General features: G+C 45.3%; 1 protein-coding gene across 2 annotated transcripts in view; it reads right to left on the bottom strand.

Moving 5' to 3' along the window:
- Nucleotides 1-649: 649 nt before the first annotated feature.
- The window catches only part of pum3 (pumilio RNA-binding family member 3), a 72244-nt gene continuing 51517 nt past the window's right edge, over nucleotides 650-21376 (bottom strand). For both annotated transcript variants that reach the window (XM_084324679.1, XM_084324680.1), the window contains exons 15-18: nucleotides 4093-4315; nucleotides 3480-3567; nucleotides 2048-2138; nucleotides 650-1586 (exon numbers count right to left, since the gene is read on the bottom strand). In XM_084324679.1, the coding sequence (XP_084180805.1) occupies nucleotides 1457-1586; nucleotides 2048-2138; nucleotides 3480-3567; nucleotides 4093-4315 (532 nt within the window). In that variant the 3' untranslated portion in view covers nucleotides 650-1456. The remainder of the gene's footprint in view (nucleotides 1587-2047; nucleotides 2139-3479; nucleotides 3568-4092; nucleotides 4316-21376) is intronic.

Genomic DNA, 21376 nt, shown 5'->3' on the forward strand with positions numbered 1-21376 from the left:
TATATACGTCCAAATCATGTTGTTTATCGAGTTATTGGTAACGGATTGCTATCCATTGTGTCTAGCTCGAGTCCTGGGACTATTAGCGAGTGATCGGACCGAATTGGAATGAGCACCAGCTTCCGTTTCCTGTTTCCGGTTTGAGCGATCCGCAGAACGGCCACCAGATGGCGCTCTTGAACCGTTAGAGAGTTGAGAGGGGATCAACAGTAGATCTCAAGTCTCCGGGGGAGAAATATGATTGCGATCACAGATTTTTGAAATATTGATATCAAAGACGTGGTACGGCGTCTTTGTCAGAATGAGCATGGCGGGGAATGACGTGGTAAGGCGTTTTTGGCGACAGAGTAAATGATTTTTCCGGTTAATTTCGAACCCTGCTTGAGGGTGTGTAGTTAGAAGATGTAGAGCGTAGGGGTCTTGAGGGTGTGTAGTTAGAGACCATTGACCGGAGGTAGGCGGGAGCGTTTCCTTTGCCGCACGGTATGCCAGGACGAGGGCCTTGAAGCAGATTCGTGCAGAAATGGGGAGCCAGTGCAGGTCCCTGAGAAGTGGGGTGACATGGGCTGACTTCGGTAGGTTTGCTACCGTAGAGTATTTTAGTAAAGGAGTTCAGGTTCTCTCGATACATGCAGCTATACAAACTGTGTACCAACAACAATAACAAGCTTTATTTTGTAAATACAACCAGTTTAATCTTTGCTCCTGATTTAGAGAAAGGTTGGGAATAAAATCAAAAGTTGCAGAATCTTACAAAAACAATAATCTGGCAGTAAAACAAAGAATTTTCGTTTCTCTAGATATATAATCTGACTGCCACTGACAAAACACAAGATTAATCCATCACACAATAGCATATTACAGATAAACAACATTTCAGGAGAGAAATCCTTAATATTCTATTAGTAACTTTTTAACAGTCAATTTAAAGAAATAATCTCTCAAATCACAAGAGACCACAGGTCGCCTCCGCCGTCGGTGTGTGAATGTGAGTGACTGTGTAAGAATGTGAGAAACAAATTGTAAATCGCTTTATATAAAATACGTTATATAAATGCACCATTTTATGTATGTATGTGCTCATGTGTGTGTCAGGGCTGTGTATGGGTCATGATACATTAGCACAGCCCCTTGAAACAATGTGATGGGGCAAATTTGTCAAAAGATAAGAGGGGGGAGTAGGGCTGGACGGTATGGTCTAAAATGTATATCACTACTGATAGTTAGCAAGTGGAGAAAAACTCAGTACAATTAAACACTAGTATGCAACGACCACTGCAAACGTCGAGTGAATCGTCAAGTAACGCTAACGTCATTGCTACTGCTGTGACTAGCTGCTCTAGTCTACCGGTCACAAGATAGTGAAAATCCATACTGTAGCGCAAATTCATACCGTTTATACCGTATAGCGTTTATACCGTCCACCCCTAGGGGGCAGTCATGGCTGTGTGTGTTTCTATGCGTTGAGTTTCTCCAGCAGGATCTCCACTCCTTTACTGTTCTTGATGTTCTGGAGGTCAGACTGTCTGGCCGTCAACGCCTCCTTCACCTCGGTGGCCACGCCTTCGTCTGCACTGCTCAGCAAGCTACACACACACACACAATACCTTGGTGTAATTACAGTAAACAAATGAGACCATTGCGGAAAGAAAGACCACATTTCCCATAAAGCCTGAAGTCGCTTATTGATGGAACTTACATTGTTGTGTGTGTGTGTGTGAGAATGTGTGTGTATGTATATGTGTGTATGTGTGTGTGTGTGCGTGTGTGTGCGAGAGAACGTGTGTGAATGTGTGTGTATATATGTATGTATGTGTGTGTGTGTATGTAAGTGTGTGTGCGCGAGTGAGTTAACGTGTGTGAATATATGTATGTATGTATGTATGTATGTATGTATGTATGTATGTGTGTGTGTGTATGTAAGTGTGTGTGCGCGAGTGAGTTAACGTGTGTGAATATATGTATGTATGTATGTATGTATGTATGTATGTATGTATGTATGTATGTATGTATGTGTGTGTGTATGTGTGTATGCGTGTGTACCTACCAGCAGAGCACCATAGCTCCTCTGTTGACGCTGACCCAGGTGTTTAGTTTCTCAAGTCCTACTGTATCTACCAACACACGACTAAACCTCTCTGAGAGAGGGAGAGGAGAGGGAGGGAGAGAGGAGAGAGGAGGGGGGAGAGAGGAGAGGGGAGAGAGAGGAAGGGGGAGGGGGGGAGAGAGAGGAGGGGGGAGAGAGAGAGAGGAGGGGGGAGAGAGAGAGAGGAGGGGGGAGAGGGAGGGAGAGAAAGAAAGGAGGGGGGAGAGGAGAGAGAGAGGGGGGGAGAGAGGAGAGGGGAGAGAGAGGAAGGGGGAGGGGGGAGAGAGAGGAGGGGGGAGAGAGAGAGGAGGGGGGAGAGGGAGGGAGAGAAAGAAAGGAGGGGGGAGAGGAGAGAGAGGGGGGGAGAGAGGAGAAGGAGAGAGGAGGGGGAGAGAGGAGAGAGGAGGGGGGAGAGGGAGGGAGAGAGGAGAGAGGAGAGAGAGAGGAGGGGGGAGAGAGAGAGAGGAGAGGGAGAGAGAGAGGAGGGGGGAGAGAGAGAGAGAAAGGAGGAAGAGAGAGGAGGGGGGAGGGAGAGAGAGAGGGGAAAGTAGGGATGGTGAAAGAAAAGACAATCAAATTAATAATATATTATTAGAATGACCAGACAACATATGTTCAGTTATCTGAAATCTAGGTTACATCTAGGTTGTAATGTGTAATATAATGTGTTGAGTGTGTGATAGAATGTATTAGTGTGTGTTACGGACTCTGTCCTTATATCATTATGTATGCATGTAATATTATATTGTATGGGGTATTATACGTAACAGTGTGTAATAGAATATGTTCTAATTAGGGCTGTCACGATTCTCCTGGTGAACTCATTAACTAGCAGCTAGGCTGAGTGTTCTTTAAAAGGTAACGCAGGCTCCTGGTGAACTCATTAACTAGCAGCTAGGCTGAGTGTTCTTTAAAAGGTAACGCAGGCTCCTGGTGAACTCATTAACTAGCCACTACGCCGAGTGAATCACGAGCCTGCTGTGATTTTGAAGGTCTAAATCGAAAAGCTCTCAATCGATCCGATTCTCAACTCTATGGAAATCGTGATACCCCTCGTTGTAATAGATAGTCGTGATACCCCTCGTTGTAATATAGTCGTGATACCCCTCGTTGTAATAGATAGTCGTGATACCCCTCGTTGTAATAGATAGTCGTGATACCCCTCGTTGTAATAGATAGTCGTGATACCCCTCGTTGTAATAGATAGTCGTGATACCCCTCGTTGTAATAGATAGTCGTGATACCCCTCGTTGTAATAGATAGTCGTGATACCCCTCGTTGTAATAGATAGTCGTGATACCCCTCGTTGTAATATAGTATTAGTGCGTCTCTACCTTCTCTTCCAGCCTCCTTCAGTTTCTAGCTCTGATGGAATGTATTAGTGTGTCTCTACCTTCTCTTCCAGCCTCCTTCAGTTTCTTGTCCTGTTCTATTAACCACTTCAGCACCAGGTGGCCTGCTGGGTGCTCTGCCATGTGGAGCTAGGAAGACACGAACACACACACAGATTATTGCACATACACAAAGTGTGTGCCATCACCCTTAAGGCGGAAGTATAGTGAGGAGGAAGTTGACTTGCCCTAAACAGAAACATGGTAGGATATGGAGCAGCATTTCTATTAATAGGGTGAGGTTTTTGATGTGATTTTGAAACGGATGAAATTATTTTTATGGGGTAGTCTGATTACAGGAATAATGTCAACTCCATGGTGCTCAAATGAGATGTTTTTTTTTTTTACAGTGAATTAATTTGGTGAAACCATTTTTCATGTTGTGGAAGTTTATTTCCATTCAAATAACTTGTCACAGAACATTTTATAATTGGAAGTACTACAGTATAACAAAATCCTGTTGTAATCAGATACATTGTGTGCATGCATTTATGTGCACAATATACAAAATATAATAGTGAGATAATGATAATAATTATCGCTGCACGTACTGTAATAATCTGTAAATAGAAATAACCTCAAATTCCCACACTGTAAACAGTCACACACACACACCTGTCCGTCAGTGCCTCCAGGTTCTAGGTCCTGATTGGCCAGCTGGGCCACCGCCGTCATGGCGGGGAGCAGGTCACCACAGGCGGAGGCTAAGATGTCGCTGACGGCCACACAGCTGGCCTTGTTCATCACCATGGTAGCAGCGTTGTCACGGAGATGATCCAGCAACACAGGCGAGACCACCTCCAGGAGCTCCGAGTGACGAAGCGCACTATCCTTCTTACTGTGAGGAGAGGAGAGGAGTTACTATCCTTCTTACTGTGAGGAGGAGAGGAGAGGAGTTACTATCCTTCTTACTGTGAGGAGAGGAGAGGAGTTACTATCCTTCTTACTGTGAGGAGGAGAGGAGAGGAGTTACTATCCTTCTTACTGTGAGGAGGAGAGGAGAGGAGTTACTATCCTTCTTACTGTGAGGAGGAGAGGAGAGGAGAGGAGTTACTATCCTTCTTACTGTGAGGAGGAGAGGAGAGGAGTTACTATCCTTCTTACTGTGAGGAGGAGAGGAGAGGAGTTACTATCCTTCTTACTGTGAGGAGGAGAGGAGAGGAGTTACTATCCTTCTTACTGTGAGGAGGAGAGGAGAGGAGTTACTATCCTTCTTACTGTGAGGAGGAGAGGAGTTACTATCCTTCTTACTGAGAGGAGGAGAGGAGAGGAGTTACTATCCTTCTTACTGTGAGGAGGAGAGGAGAGGAGTTACTATCCTTCTTACTGTGAGGAGTTACTATCCTTCTTACTGTGAGGAGAGGAGAGGAGTTACTATCCTTCTTACTGTGAGGAGAGGAGAGGAGTTACTATCCTTCTTACTGAGAGGAGGAGAGGAGAGGAGTTACTATCCTTCTTACTGTGAGGAGAGGAGAGGAGTTACTATCCTTCTTACTGTGAGGAGGAGAGGAGTTACTATCCTTCTTACTGTGAGGAGAGAGGAGAGGAGTTACTATCCTTCTTACTGTGAGGAGAGGAGTTACTATCCTTCTTACTGTGAGGAGAGGAGAGGAGTTACTATCCTTCTTACTGTGAGGAGAGGAGAGGAGTTACTATCCTTCTTACTGTGAGGAGAGGAGAGGAGTTACTATCCTTCTTACTGAGAGGAGAGGAGAGGAGTTACTATCCTTCTTACTGTGAGGAGGAGAGGAGAGGAGTTACTATCCTTTTTACTGAGAGGAGAGGAGTTACTATCCTTCTTACTGTGAGGAGGAGAGGAGTTACTATCCTTCTTACTGTGAGGAGGAGAGGAGAGGAGTTACTATCCTTCTTACTGTGAGGAGGAGAGGAGGAGTTACTATCCTTCTTACTGTGAGGAGGAGAGGAGAGGAGTTACTATCCTTCTTACTGTGAGGAGAGGAGAGGAGTTACTATCCTTCTTACTGTGAGGAGAGGAGAGGAGTTACTATCCTTCTTACTGTGAGGAGAGGAGAGGAGTTACTATCCTTCTTACTGTGAGGAGAGGAGAGGAGTTACTATCCTTCTTACTGTGAGGAGAGGAGTTACTATCCTTCTTACTGTGAGGAGGAGAGGAGAGGAGTTACTATCCTTCTTACTGTGAGGAGAGGAGAGGAGTTACTATCCTTCTTACTGTGAGGAGAGGAGAGGAGTTACTATCCTTCTTACTGTGAGGAGAGGAGTTACTATCCTTCTTACTGTGAGGAGAGGAGAGGAGTTACTATCCTTCTTACTGTGAGGAGAGGAGTTACTATCCTTCTTACTGTGAGGAGAGGAGAGGAGTTACTATCCTTCTTACTGTGAGGAGAGGAGAGGAGTTACTATCCTTCTTACTGTGAGGAGAGGAGAGGAGTTACTATCCTTCTTACTGTGAGGAGGAGAGGAGAGGAGTTACTATCCTTCTTACTGTGAGGAGAGGAGAGGAGTTACTATCCTTCTTACTGTGAGGAGAGGAGAGGAGTTACTATCCTTCTTACTGAGAGGAGAGGAGAGGAGTTACTATCCTTCTTACTGTGAGGAGGAGAGGAGAGGAGTTACTATCCTTCTTACTGAGAGGAGAGGAGTTACTATCCTTCTTACTGTGAGGAGGAGAGGAGAGGAGTTACTATCCTTCTTACTGTGAGGAGGAGGAGAGGAGTTACTATCCTTCTTACTGTGAGGAGGAGAGGAGAGGAGTTACTATCCTTCTTACTGTGAGGAGGAGAGGAGAGGAGTTACTATCCTTCTTACTGTGAGGAGAGGAGAGGAGTTACTATCCTTCTTACTGTGAGGAGAGGAGAGGAGTTACTATCCTTCTTACTGTGAGGAGAGGAGAGGAGTTACTATCCTTCTTACTGTGAGGAGAGGAGAGGAGTTACTATCCTTCTTACTGTGAGGAGAGGAGAGGAGTTACTATCCTTCTTACTGTGAGGAGAGGAGAGGAGTTACTATCCTTCTTACTGTGAGGATGAGAGGAGATGAGTTACTATCCTTCTTACTGTGAGGAGAGGAGAGGAGTTACTATCCTTCTTACTGTGAGGAGAGGAGAGGAGTTACTATCCTTCTTACTGTGAGGAGAGGAGTTACTATCCTTCTTACTGTGAGGAGAGGAGAGGAGTTACTATCCTTCTTACTGTGAGGAGAGGAGTTACTATCCTTCTTACTGTGAGGAGAGGAGAGGAGTTACTATCCTTCTTACTGTGAGGAGAGGAGAGGAGTTACTATCCTTCTTACTGTGAGGAGAGGAGAGGAGTTACTATCCTTCTTACTGTGAGGAGAGGAGAGGAGTTACTATCCTTCTTACTGTGAGGAGAGGAGAGGAGTTACTATCCTTCTTACTGTGAGGAGAGGAGAGGAGTTACTATCCTTCTTACTGTGAGGAGAGGAGAGGAGTTACTATCCTTCTTACTGTGAGGAGAGGAGAGGAGTTACTATCCTTCTTACTGTGAGGAGAGGAGAGGAGTTACTATCCTTCTTACTGTGAGGAGGAGAGGAGAGGAGTTACTATCCTTCTTACTGTGAGGAGGAGAGGAGAAGAGTTACTATCCTTCTTACTGTGAGGAGGAGAGGAGAGGAGTTACTATCCTTCTTACTGTGAGGAGAGGAGAGGAGTTACTATCCTTCTTACTGTGAGGAGAGGAGAGGAGTTACTATCCTTCTTACTGTGAGGAGAGGAGTTACTATCCTTCTTACTGTGAGAAGGAGAGGAGAGGAGTTACTATCCTTCTTACTGTGAGGAGGAGAGGAGAGGAGTTACTATCCTTCTTACTGTGAGGAGAGGAGTTACTATCCTTACTGTGAGGAGAGGAGAGGAGTTACTATCCTTCTTACTGTGAGGAGAGGAGTTACTATCCTTCTTACTGTGAGGAGAGGAGAGGAGTTACTATCCTTCTTACTGTGAGGAGAGGAGAGGAGTTACTATCCTTCTTACTGTGAGGAGAGGAGTTACTATCCTTCTTACTGTGAGGAGATGAGAGGAGTTACTATCCTTCTTACTGTGAGGAGAGGAGAGGAGTTACTATCCTTCTTACTGTGAGGAGAGGAGAGGAGTTACTATCCTTCTTACTGTGAGGAGAGGAGAGGAGTTACTATCCTTCTTACTGTGAGGAGAGGAGTTACTATCCTTCTTACTGTGAGGAGAGGAGTTACTATCCTTCTTACTGTGAGGAGAGGAGTTACTATCCTTCTTACTGTGAGGAGAGGAGTTACTATCCTTCTTACTGTGAGGAGAGGAGAGGAGTTACTATCCTTCTTACTGTGAGGAGAGGAGAGGAGTTACTATCCTTCTTACTGTGAGGAGAGGAGAGGAGTTACTATCCTTCTTACTGTGAGGAGAGGAGAGGAGTTACTATCCTTCTTACTGTGAGGAGAGGAGAGGAGTTACTATCCTTCTTACTGTGAGGAGGAGTTACTATCCTTCTTACTGTGAGGAGAGGAGAGGAGTTACTATCCTTCTTACTGTGAGGAGAGGAGAGGAGAGGAGTTACTATCCTTCTTACTGTGAGGAGAGGAGAGGAGTTACTATCCTTCTTACTGTGAGGAGAGGAGTTACTATCCTTCTTACTGTGAGGAGAGGAGTTACTATCCTTCTTACTGTGAGGAGAGGAGAGGAGTTACTATCCTTCTTACTGTGAGGAGAGGAGTTACTATCCTTCTTACTGTGAGGAGAGGAGAGGAGTTACTATCCTTCTTACTGTGAGGAGAGGAGAGGAGTTACTATCCTTCTTACTGTGAGGAGAGGAGAGGAGTTACTATCCTTCTTACTGTGAGGAGAGGAGAGGAGAGGAGTTACTATCCTTCTTACTGTGAGGAGAGGAGTTACTATCCTTCTTACTGTGAGGAGAGGAGAGGAGTTACTATCCTTCTTACTGTGAGGAGAGGAGTTACTATCCTTCTTACTGTGAGGAGAGGAGTTACTATCCTTCTTACTGTGAGGAGAGGAGAGGAGTTACTATCCTTCTTACTGTGAGGAGAGGAGAGGAGTTACTATCCTTCTTACTGTGAGGAGAGGAGAGGAGTTAATATCCTTCTTACTGTGAGGAGAGGAGAGGAGTTACTATCCTTCTTACTGTGAGGAGAGGAGAGGAGTTACTATCCTTCTTACTGTGAGGAGAGGAGAGGAGAGGAGTTACTATCCTTCTTACTGTGAGGAGAGGAGAGGAGTTACTATCCTTCTTACTGTGAGGAGAGGAGAGGAGTTACTATCCTTCTTACTGTGAGGAGAGGAGAGGAGTTACTATCCTTCTTACTGTGAGGAGAGGAGTTACTATCCTTCTTACTGTGAGGAGAGGAGAGGAGTTACTATCCTTCTTTCTGAGAGGAGAGGAGTTACTATCCTTCTTACTGTGAGGAGAGGAGAGGAGTTACTATCCTTCTTACTGTGAGGAGAGGAGAGGAGTTACTATCCTTCTTACTGTGAGGAGAGGAGTTACTATCCTTCTTACTGTGAGGAGAGGAGAGGAGTTACTATCCTTCTTACTGAGAGGAGAGGAGTTACTATCCTTCTTACTGTGAGGAGAGGAGAGGAGTTACTATCCTTCTTACTGTGAGGAGGAGAGGAGTTACTATCCTTCTTACTGAGAGGAGAGGAGAGGAGTTACTATCCTTCTTACTGTGAGGAGAGGAGAGGAGTTACTATCCTTCTTACTGTGAGGAGAGGAGAGGAGTTACTATCCTTCTCACGGCCCGAACTCACTGCTCACGAACGAACACGGACGGACGGACAGGCGGCTGCCTCTTCACTTCCGCTCCCATGTTAACGGACGATAGTAGGCACACTGGCCGCGAGCGGGAGCGCGCCTCCCGAGTGGCTGGCGAGCGGCAAGCAATTTTTTCGCCTCGATCCTATTTGAGGCGGCGCGCCACGCGCATTGTCACAGAAATACAATTGAATATCTGCATTATTACCACAGATATAGATGTTGTTCAACCAGCTGTGTCTGTATCTGCAAATAAACGCCTTGAATGTTTGTCTGTATGTTTGTTTATACCTATAACTATTACAATGTTGCATAATAATAATAATAATAATAATAATAATAATAATAATAATAATAATAATAATAAGCTCTTGCTGCTGCTGGGGCTACACGCTGCTCTTTCAGGAGTACAGTCACACTGATCATCATTCTAAAATGACTGACTTCGCATATAGACTAGGCATTTACAGCTGTCCCAATGTAAATATGCCTTCCTCGGTGCGCTTCCGCACGCTCAAGTCGTAGGTCCAGTGTGCCTGACCAGGCGCGCGATCTCACGAGGGAGCCGCACGTGAAATTCGTTCGTGAGCAGTGAGTTCGGGGCATTACTGTGAGGAGAGGAGAGGAGTTACTATCCTTCTTACTGTGAGGAGAGGAGAGGAGTTACTATCCTTCTTACTGTGAGGAGAGGAGAGGAGTTACTATCCTTCTTTCTGAGAGGAGAGGAGAGGAGTTACTATCCTTCTTACTGTGAGGAGAGGAGAGGAGTTACTATCCTTCTTACTGTGAGGAGAGGAGAGGAGTTACTATCCTTCTTACTGTGAGGAGAGGAGTTACTATCCTTCTTACTGTGAGGAGAGGAGAGGAGTTACTATCCTTCTTACTGAGAGGAGAGGAGAGGAGTTACTATCCTTCTTACTGTGAGGAGAGGAGTTACTATCCTTCTTACTGTGAGGAGAGGAGAGGAGTTACTATCCTTCTTACTGTGAGGAGAGGAGTTACTATCCTTCTTACTGTGAGGAGAGGAGTTACTATCCTTCTTACTGTGAGGAGGAGTTACTATCCTTCTTACTGTGAGGAGGGGAGAGGAGTTACTATCCTTCTTACTGTGAGGAGAGGAGTTACTATCCTTCTTACTGTGAGGAGAGGAGAGGAGTTACTATCCTTCTTTCTGAGAGGAGAGGAGTTACTATCCTTCTTACTGTGAGGAGAGGAGAGGAGTTACTATCCTTCTTACTGTGAGGAGAGGAGAGGAGTTACTATCCTTCTTACTGTGAGGAGAGGAGTTACTATCCTTCTTACTGTGAGGAGAGGAGAGGAGTTACTATCCTTCTTACTGAGAGGAGAGGAGTTACTATCCTTCTTACTGTGAGGAGAGGAGAGGAGTTACTATCCTTCTTACTGTGAGGAGGAGAGGAGTTACTATCCTTCTTACTGAGAGGAGAGGAGAGGAGTTACTATCCTTCTTACTGTGAGGAGAGGAGAGGAGTTACTATCCTTCTTACTGTGAGGAGAGGAGAGGAGTTACTATCCTTCTCACGGCCCGAACTCACTGCTCACGAACGAACACGGACGGACGGACAGGCGGCTGCCTCTTCACTTCCGCTCCCATGTTAACGGACGATAGTAGGCACACTGGCCGCGAGCGGGAGCGCGCCTCCCGAGTGGCTGGCGAGCGGCAAGCAATTTTTTCGCCTCGATCCTATTTGAGGCGGCGCGCCACGCGCATTGTCACAGAAATACAATTGAATATCTGCATTATTACCACAGATATAGATGTTGTTCAACCAGCTGTGTCTGTATCTGCAAATAAACGCCTTGAATGTTTGTCTGTATGTTTGTTTATACCTATAACTATTACAATGTTGCATAATAATAATAATAATAATAATAATAATAATAATAATAATAATAATAATAATAAGCTCTTGCTGCTGCTGGGGCTACACGCTGCTCTTTCAGGAGTACAGTCACACTGATCATCATTCTAAAATGACTGACTTCGCATATAGACTAGGCATTTACAGCTGTCCCAATGTAAATATGCCTTCCTCGGTGCGCTTCCGCACGCTCAAGTCGTAGGTCCAGTGTGCCTGACCAGGCGCGCGATCTCACGAGGGAGCCGCACGTGAAATTCGTTCGTGAGCAGTGAGTTCGGGGCATTACTGTGAGGAGAGGAGAGGAGTTACTATCCTTCTTACTGTGAGGAGAGGAGAGGAGTTACTATCCTTCTTACTGTGAGGAGAGGAGAGGAGTTACTATCCTTCTTTCTGAGAGGAGAGGAGAGGAGTTACTATCCTTCTTACTGTGAGGAGAGGAGAGGAGTTACTATCCTTCTTACTGTGAGGAGAGGAGAGGAGTTACTATCCTTCTTACTGTGAGGAGAGGAGTTACTATCCTTCTTACTGTGAGGAGAGGAGAGGAGTTACTATCCTTCTTACTGAGAGGAGAGGAGAGGAGTTACTATCCTTCTTACTGTGAGGAGAGGAGAGGAGTTACTATCCTTCTTACTGTGAGGAGAGGAGAGGAGTTACTATCCTTCTTACTGTGAGGAGAGGAGTTACTATCCTTCTTACTGTGAGGAGGAGTTACTATCCTTCTTACTGTGAGGAGGAGTTACTATCCTTCTTACTGTGATGAGAGGAGAGGAGTTACTATCCTTCTTACTGTGAGGAGAGGAGTTACTATCATTCTTACTGTGAGGAGAGGAGAGGAGTTACTATCCTTCTTACTGTGAGGAGAGGAGAGGAGTTACTATCCTTCTTACTGTGAGGAGAGGAGTTACTATCCTTCTTACTGTGAGGAGAGGAGTTACTATCCTTCTTACTGTGAGGAGAGGAGAGGAGTTACTATCCTTCTTACTGTGAGGAGAGGAGAGGAGTTACTATCCTTCTTACTGTGAGGAGAGGAGAGGAGAGGAGTTACTATCCTTCTTACTGTGAGGAGAGGAGTTACTATCCTTCTTACTGTGAGGAGGAGAGGAGTTACTATCCTTCTTACTGTGAGGAGAGGAGTTACTATCCTTCTTACTGTGAGGAGAGGAGAGGAGTTACTATCCTTCTTACTGTGAGGAGAGGAGAGGAGTTACTATCCTTCTTACTGTGAGGAGAGGAGTTAATATCCTTCTTACTGTGAGGAGAGGAGAGGAGTTACTATCCTTCTTACTGTGAGGAGAGGAGTTACTATCCTTCTTACTGTGAGGAGAGGAGAGGAGTTACTATCCTTCTTACTGAGAGGAGAGGAGTTACTATCCTTCTTACTGTGAGGAGAGGAGTTACTATCCTTCTTACTGTGAGGAGAGGAGAGGAGTTACTATCCTTCTTACTGTGAGGAGAGGAGAGGAGTTACTATCCTTCTTACTGTGAGGAGGAGTTACTATCCTTCTTACTGTGAGGAGAGGAGTTACTATCCTTCTTACTGTGAGGAGAGGAGAGGAGTTACTATCCTTCTTACTGTGAGGAGTTACTATCCTTCTTACTGTGAGGAGAGGAGTTACTATCCTTCTTACTGTGAGGAGAGGAGAGGAGTTACTATCCTTCTTACTGTGAGGAGGAGAGGAGAGGAGTTACTATCCTTCTTACTGTGAGGAGGAGAGGAGAAGAGTTACTATCCTTCTTACTGTGAGGAGGAGAGGAGAGGAGTTACTATCCTTCTTACTGTGAGGAGGAGAGGAGAGGAGTTACTATCCTTCTTACTGTGAGGAGAGGAGAGGAGTTACTATCCTTCTTACTGTGAGGAGAGGAGAGGAGTTACTATCCTTCTTACTGTGAGGAGAGGAGTTACTATCCTTCTTACTGTGAGAAGGAGAGGAGAGGAGTTACTATCCTTCTTACTGTGAGGAGGAGAGGAGAGGAGTTACTATCCTTCTTACTGTGAGGAGAGGAGTTACTATCCTTCTTACTGTGAGGAGAGGAGAGGAGTTACTATCCTTCTTACTGTGAGGAGAGGAGTTACTATCCTTCTTACTGTGAGGAGAGGAGAGGAGTTACTATCCTTCTTACTGTGAGGAGAGGAGAGGAGTTACTATCCTTCTTACTGTGAGGAGAGGAGAGGAGTTACTATCCTTCTTACTGTGAGGAGATGAGAGGAGTTACTATCCTTCTTACTGTGAGGAGAGGAGAGGAGTTACTATCCTTCTTACTGTGAGGAGAGGAGAGGAGTTACTATCCTTCTTACTGTGAGGAGAGGAGAGGAGTTACTATCCTTCTTACTGTGAGGAGAGGAGAGGAGTTACTATCCTTCTTACTGTGAGGAGAGGAGTTACTATCCTTCTTACTGTGAGGAGAGGAGTTACTATCCTTATAACTGTGAGGAGAGGAGAGGAGTTACTATCCTTCTTACTGTGAGGAGAGGAGAGGAGTTACTATCCTTCTTACTGTGAGGAGAGGAGAGGAGTTACTATCCTTATTACTGTGAGGAGAGGAGAGGAGTTACTATCCTTCTTACTGTGAGGAGAGGAGAGGAGTTACTATCCTTCTTACTGTGAGGAGAGGAGAGGAGTTACTATCCTTCTTACTGTGAGGAGGAGTTACTATCCTTCTTACTGTGAGGAGAGGAGAGGAGTTACTATCCTTCTTACTGTGAGGAGAGGAGAGGAGAGGAGTTACTATCCTTCTTACTGTGAGGAGAGGAGAGGAGTTACTATCCTTCTTACTGTGAGGAGAGGAGTTACTATCCTTCTTACTGTGAGGAGAGGAGTTACTATCCTTCTTACTGTGAGGAGAGGAGAGGAGTTACTATCCTTCTTACTGTGAGGAGAGGAGTTACTATCCTTCTTACTGTGAGGAGAGGAGAGGAGTTACTATCCTTCTTACTGTGAGGAGAGGAGAGGAGTTACTATCCTTCTTACTGTGAGGAGAGGAGAGGAGTTACTATCCTTCTTACTGTGAGGAGAGGAGAGGAGAGGAGTTACTATCCTTCTTACTGTGAGGAGAGGAGAGGAGTTACTATCCTTCTTACTGTGAGGAGAGGAGAGGAGTTACTATCCTTCTTACTGTGAGGAGAGGAGTTACTATCCTTCTTACTGTGAGGAGAGGAGTTACTATCCTTCTTACTGTGAGGAGAGGAGAGGAGTTACTATCCTTCTTACTGTGAGGAGAGGAGAGGAGTTACTATCCTTCTTACTGTGAGGAGAGGAGAGGAGTTACTATCCTTCTTACTGTGAGGAGAGGAGAGGAGTTACTATCCTTCTTACTGTGAGGAGAGGAGTTACTATCCTTCTTACTGTGAGGAGAGGAGTTACTATCCTTCTTACTGTGAGGAGAGGAGAGGAGTTACTATCCTTCTTACTGTGAGGAGAGGAGAGGAGTTACTATCCTTCTTACTGTGAGGAGAGGAGAGGAGTTACTATCCTTCTTACTGTGAGGAGAGGAGTTACTATCCTTCTTACTGTGAGGAGAGGAGTTACTATCCTTCTTACTGTGAGGAGAGGAGAGGAGTTACTATCCTTCTTTCTGAGAGGAGAGGAGAGGAGTTACTATCCTTCTTACTGTGAGGAGAGGAGAGGAGTTACTACCCTTCTTACTGTGAGGAGAGGAGAGGAGTTACTATCCTTCTTACTGTGAGGAGGAGAGGAGTTACTATCCTTCTTACTGAGAGGAGAGGAGAGGAGTTACTATCCTTCTTACTGTGAGGAGAGGAGAGGAGTTACTATCCTTCTTACTGTGAGGAGAGGAGAGGAGTTACTATCCTTCTTACTGTGAGGAGAGGAGAGGAGTTACTATCCTTCTTACTGTGAGGAGAGGAGAGGAGTTACTATCCTTCTTTCTGTGAGGAGAGGAGAGGAGTTACTATCCTTCTTACTGTGAGGAGAGGAGAGGAGTTACTATCCTTCTTTCTGAGAGGAGAGGAGAGGAGTTACTATCCTTCTTACTGTGAGGAGAGGAGAGGAGTTACTATCCTTCTTACTGTGAGGAGAGGAGAGGAGTTACTATCCTTCTTACTGTGAGGAGAGGAGTTACTATCCTTCTTACTGTGAGGAGAGGAGAGGAGTTACTATCCTTCTCACGGCCCGAACTCACTGCTCACGAACGAACACGGACGGACGGACGGGCGGCTGCCTCTTCACTTCCGCTCCCATGTTAACGGACGATAGTAGGCACACTGGCCGCGAGCGGGAGCGCGCCTCCCGAGTGGCTGGCGAGCGGCAAGCAATTTTTTCGCCTCGATCCTATTTGAGGCGGCGCGCCACGCGCATTGTCACAGAAATACAATTGAATATCTGCATTATTACCACAGATATAATGTTGTTCAACCAGCTGTGTCTGTATCTGCAAATAAACGCCTTGAATGTTTGTCTGTATGTTTGTTTATACCTATAACTATTACAATGTTGCATAATAATAATAATAATAATAATAATAATAATAATAAGCTCTTGCTGCTGCTGGGGCTACACGCTGCTCTTTCAGGAGTACAGTCACACTGATCATCATTCTAAAATGACTGACTTCGCATATAGACTAGGCATTTACAGCTGTCCCAATGTAAATATGCCTTCCTCGGTGCGCTTCCGCACGCTCAAGTCGTAGGTCCAGTGTGCCTGACCAGGCGCGCGATCTCACGAGGGAGCCGCACGTGAAATTCGTTCGTGAGCAGTGAGTTCGGGGCGTTACTGTGAGGAGAGGAGAGGAGTTACTATCCTTCTTACTGTGAGGAGAGGAGAGGAGTTACTATCCTTCTTACTGTGAGGAGAGGAGTTACTATCCTTCTTACTGTGAGGAGAGGAGAGGAGTTACTATCCTTCTTTCTGAGAGGAGAGGAGAGGAGTTACTATCCTTCTTACTGTGAGGAGAGGAGAGGAGTTACTATCCTTCTTACTGTGAGGAGAGGAGAGGAGTTACTATCCTTCTTACTGTGAGGAGAGGAGTTACTATCCTTCTTACTGTGAGGAGAGGAGAGGAGTTACTATCCTTACTGAGAGGAGAGGAGAGGAGTTACTATCCTTTTTACTGTGAGGAGAGGAGAGGAGTTACTATCCTTCTTACTGTGAGGAGAGGAGTTACTATCCTTCTTACTGTGAGGAGAGGAGTTACTATCCTTCTTACTGTGAGGAGAGGAGTTACTATCCTTCTTACTGTGAGGAGGAGTTACTATCCGTCTTACTGTGAGGAGAGGAGTTACTATCCTTCTTACTGTGAGGAGAGGAGAGGAGTTACTATCCTTCTTACTGTGAGGAGAGGAGAGGAGTTACTATCCTTCTTACTGTGAGGAGAGGAGAGGAGTTACTATCCTTCTTACCGTGAGGAGAGGAGTTACTATCCTTCTTACTGTGAGGAGAGGAGTTACTATCCTTCTTACTGTGAGGAGAGGAGAGGAGTTACTATCCTTCTTACTGTGAGGAGAGGAGAGGAGTTACTATCCTTCTTACTGTGAGGAGAGGAGAGGAGTTACTATCCTTCTTACTGTGAGGAGAGGAGTTACTATCCTTCTTACTGTGAGGAGAGGAGTTACTATCCTTCTTACTGTGAGGAGAGGAGTTACTATCCTTCTTACTGTGAGGAGAGGAGAGGAGTTACTATCCTTCTTACTGTGAGGAGAGGAGAGGAGTTACTATCCTTCTTACTGTGAGGAGAGGAGTTAATATCCTTCTTACTGTGAGGAGAGGAGAGGAGTTACTATCCTTCTTACTGTGAGGAGAGGAGTTACTATCCTTCTTACTGTGAGGAGAGGAGAGGAGTTACTATCCTTCTTACTGAGAGGAGAGGAGTTACTATCCTTCTTACTGTGAGGAGAGGAGTTACTATCCTTCTTACTGTGAGGAGAGGAGAGGAGTTACTATCCTTCTTACTGTGAGGAGAGGAGAGGAGTTACTATCCTTCTTACTGTGAGGAGGAGTTACTATCCTTCTTACTGTGAGGAGAGGAGTTACTATCCTTCTTACTGTGAGGAGAGGAGAGGAGTTACTATCCTTCTTACTGTGAGGAGGAGTTACTATCCTTCTTACTGTGAGGAGAGGAGTTACTATCCTTCTTACTGTGAGGAGAGGAGAGGAGTTACTATCCTTCTTACTGTGAGGAGGAGAGGAGAGGAGTTACTATCCTTCTTACTGTGAGGAGAGGAGAGGAGTTACTATCCTTCTTACTGTGAGGAGAGGAGAGGAGAGGAGTTACTATCCTTCTTACTGTGAGGAGAGGAGAGGAGTTACTATCCTTCTTACTGAGAGGAGAGGAGTTACTATCCTTCTTACTGTGAGGAGAGGAGTTACTATCCTTCTTACTGTGAGGAGAGGAGAGGAGTTACTATCCTTCTTACTGTGAGGAGAGGAGTTACTATCCTTCTTACTGTGAGGAGAGGAGAGGAGTTACTATCCTTCTTACTGTGAGGAGGAGAGGAGAGGAGTTACTATCCTTCTTACTGTGAGGAGGAGAGGAGAAGAGTTACTATCCTTCTTACTGTGAGGAGGAGAGGAGAGGAGTTACTATCCTTCTTACTGTGAGGAGGAGAGGAGAGGAGTTACTATCCTTCTTACTGTGAGGAGAGGAGAGGAGTTACTATCCTTCTTACTGTGAGGAGAGGAGAGGAGTTACTATCCTTCTTACTGTGAGGAGAGGAGTTACTATCCTTCTTACTGTGAGAAGGAGAGGAGAGGAGTTACTATCCTTCTTACTGTGAGGAGGAGAGGAGAGGAGTTACTATCCTTCTTACTGTGAGGAGAGGAGTTACTATCCTTCTTACTGTGAGGAGAGGAGAGGAGTTACTATCCTTCTTACTGTGAGGAGAGGAGTTACTATCCTTCTTACTGTGAGGAGAGGAGAGGAGTTACTATCCTTCTTACTGTGAGGAGAGGAGAGGAGTTACTATCCTTCTTACTGTGAGGAGAGGAGAGGAGTTACTATCCTTCTTACTGTGAGGAGAGGAGTTACTATCCTTCTTACTGTGAGGAGAGGAGTTACTATCCTTATAACTGTGAGGAGAGGAGAGGAGTTACTATCCTTCTTACTGTGAGGAGAGGAGAGGAGTTACTATCCTTCTTACTGTGAGGAGAGGAGAGGAGTTACTATCCTTATTACTGTGAGGAGAGGAGTTACTATCCTTCTTACTGTGAGGAGAGGAGAGGAGTTACTATCCTTCTTACTGTGAGGAGAGGAGAGGAGTTACTATCCTTCTTACTGTGAGGAGGAGTTACTATCCTTCTTACTGTGAGGAGAGGAGAGGAGTTACTATCCTTCTTACTGTGAGGAGAGGAGAGGAGAGGAGTTACTATCCTTCTTACTGTGAGGAGAGGAGAGGAGTTACTATCCTTCTTACTGTGAGGAGAGGAGTTACTATCCTTCTTACTGTGAGGAGAGGAGTTACTATCCTTCTTACTGTGAGGAGAGGAGAGGAGTTACTATCCTTCTTACTGTGAGGAGAGGAGTTACTATCCTTCTTACTGTGAGGAGAGGAGAGGAGTTACTATCCTTCTTACTGTGAGGAGAGGAGAGGAGTTACTATCCTTCTTACTGTGAGGAGAGGAGAGGAGTTACTATCCTTCTTACTGTGAGGAGAGGAGAGGAGAGGAGTTACTATCCTTCTTACTGTGAGGAGAGGAGAGGAGTTACTATCCTTCTTACTGTGAGGAGAGGAGAGGAGTTACTATCCTTCTTACTGTGAGGAGAGGAGTTACTATCCTTCTTACTGTGAGGAGAGGAGTTACTATCCTTCTTACCGAGTGGCTGGCGAGCGGCAAGCAATTTTTTCGCCTCGATCCTATTTGAGGCGGCGCGCCACGCGCATTGTCACAGAAATACAATTGAATATCTGCATTATTACCACAGATATAATGTTGTTCAACCAGCTGTGTCTGTATCTGCAAATAAACGCCTTGAATGTTTGTCTGTATGTTTGTTTATACCTATAACTATTACAATGTTGCATAATAATAATAATAATAATAATAATAATAATAATAATAAGCTCTTGCTGCTGCTGGGGCTACACGCTGCTCTTTCAGGAGTACAGTCACACTGATCATCATTCTAAAATGACTGACTTCGCATATAGACTAGGCATTTACAGCTGTCCCAATGTAAATATGCCTTCCTCGGTGCGCTTCCGCACGCTCAAGTCGTAGGTCCAGTGTGCCTGACCAGGCGCGCGATCTCACGAGGGAGCCGCACGTGAAATTCGTTCGTGAGCAGTGAGTTCGGGGCGTTACTGTGAGGAGAGGAGAGGAGTTACTATCCTTCTTACTGTGAGGAGAGGAGAGGAGTTACTATCCTTCTTACTGTGAGGAGGAGTTACTATCCTTCTTACTGTGAGGAGAGGAGAGGAGTTACTATCCTTCTTACTGTGAGGAGAGGAGTTACTATCCTTCTTACTGTGAGGAGAGGAGAGGAGTTACTATCCTTACTGAGAGGAGAGGAGTTACTATCCTTTTTACTGTGAGGAGAGGAGAGGAGTTACTATCCTTCTTACTGTGAGGAGAGGAGTTACTATCCTTCTTACTGTGAGGAGAGGAGTTACTATCCTTCTTACTGTGAGGAGAGGAGTTACTATCCTTCTTACTGTGAGGAGGAGTTACTATCCGTCTTACTGTGAGGAGAGGAGTTACTATCCTTCTTACTGTGAGGAGAGGAGAGGAGTTACTATCCTTCTTACTGTGAGGAGAGGAGAGGAGTTACTATCCTTCTTACTGTGAGGAGAGGAGAGGAGTTACTATCCTTCTTACCGTGAGGAGAGGAGTTACTATCCTTCTTACTGTGAGGAGAGGAGTTACTATCCTTCTTACTGTGAGGAGAGGAGAGGAGTTACTATCCTTCTTACTGTGAGGAGAGGAGAGGAGTTACTATCCTTCTTACTGTGAGGAGAGGAGTTACTATCCTTCTTACTGTGAGGAGAGGAGTTACTATCCTTCTTACTGTGAGGAGAGGAGTTACTATCCTTCTTACTGTGAGGAGAGGAGTTACTATCCTTCTTACTGTGAGGAGAGGAGAGGAGTTACTATCCTTCTTACTGTGAGGAGAGGAGAGGAGTTACTATCCTTCTTACTGTGAGGAGAGGAGTTAATATCCTTCTTACTGTGAGGAGAGGAGAGGAGTTACTATCCTTCTTACTGTGAGGAGAGGAGTTACTATCCTTCTTACTGTGAGGAGAGGAGAGGAGTTACTATCCTTCTTACTGAGAGGAGAGGAGTTACTATCCTTCTTACTGTGAGGAGAGGAGTTACTATCCTTCTTACTGTGAGGAGAGGAGAGGAGTTACTATCCTTCTTACTGTGAGGAGAGGAGAGGAGTTACTATCCTTCTTACTGTGAGGAGGAGTTACTATCCTTCTTACTGTGAGGAGAGGAGTTACTATCCTTCTTACTGTGAGGAGAGGAGAGGAGTTACTATCCTTCTTACTGTGAGGAGGAGTTACTATCCTTCTTACTGTGAGGAGAGGAGTTACTATCCTTCTTACTGTGAGGAGAGGAGAGGAGTTACTATCCTTCTTACTGTGAGGAGGAGAGGAGAGGAGTTACTATCCTTCTTACTGTGAGGAGAGGAGAGGAGTTACTATCCTTCTTACTGTGAGGAGAGGAGAGACTATCCTTCTTACTGTGAGGAGAGAGGAGTTACTATCCTTCTTACTGTGAGGAGAGGAGTTACTATCCTTCTTACTGTGAGGAGAGGAGTTACTATCCTTCTTACTGTGAGGAGAGGAGAGGAGTTACTATCCTTCTTACTGTGAGGAGAGGAGAGGAGTTACTATCCTTCTTACTGTGAGGAGAGAGGAGAGGAGTTACTATCCTTCTTACTGTGAGGAGAGGAGTTACTATCCTTCTTACTGTGAGGAGAGGAGAGGAGTTACTATCCTTCTTACTGTGAGGAGAGGAGAGGAGTTACTATCCTTCTTACTGTGAGGAGAGGAGAGGAGAGGAGTTACTATCCTTCTTACTGTGAGGAGAGGAGAGGAGTTACTATCCTTCTTACTGTGAGGAGAGGAGTTACTATCCTTCTTACTGTGAGGAGAGGAGAGGAGTTACTATCCTTCTTACTGTGAGGAGAGGAGAGGAGTTACTATCCTTCTTACTGTGAGGAGAGGAGTTAATATCCTTCTTACTGTGAGGAGAGGAGAGGAGTTACTATCCTTCTTACTGTGAGGAGAGGAGTTACTATCCTTCTTACTGTGAGGAGAGGAGAGGAGTTACTATCCTTCTTACTGAGAGGAGAGGAGTTACTATCCTTCTTACTGTGAGGAGA

Source organism: Notolepis coatsorum (assembly GCF_963971535.1).
Source record: "Notolepis coatsorum genome assembly, chromosome: 11".
Taxonomy (NCBI): domain Eukaryota; kingdom Metazoa; phylum Chordata; class Actinopteri; order Aulopiformes; family Paralepididae; genus Notolepis; species Notolepis coatsorum.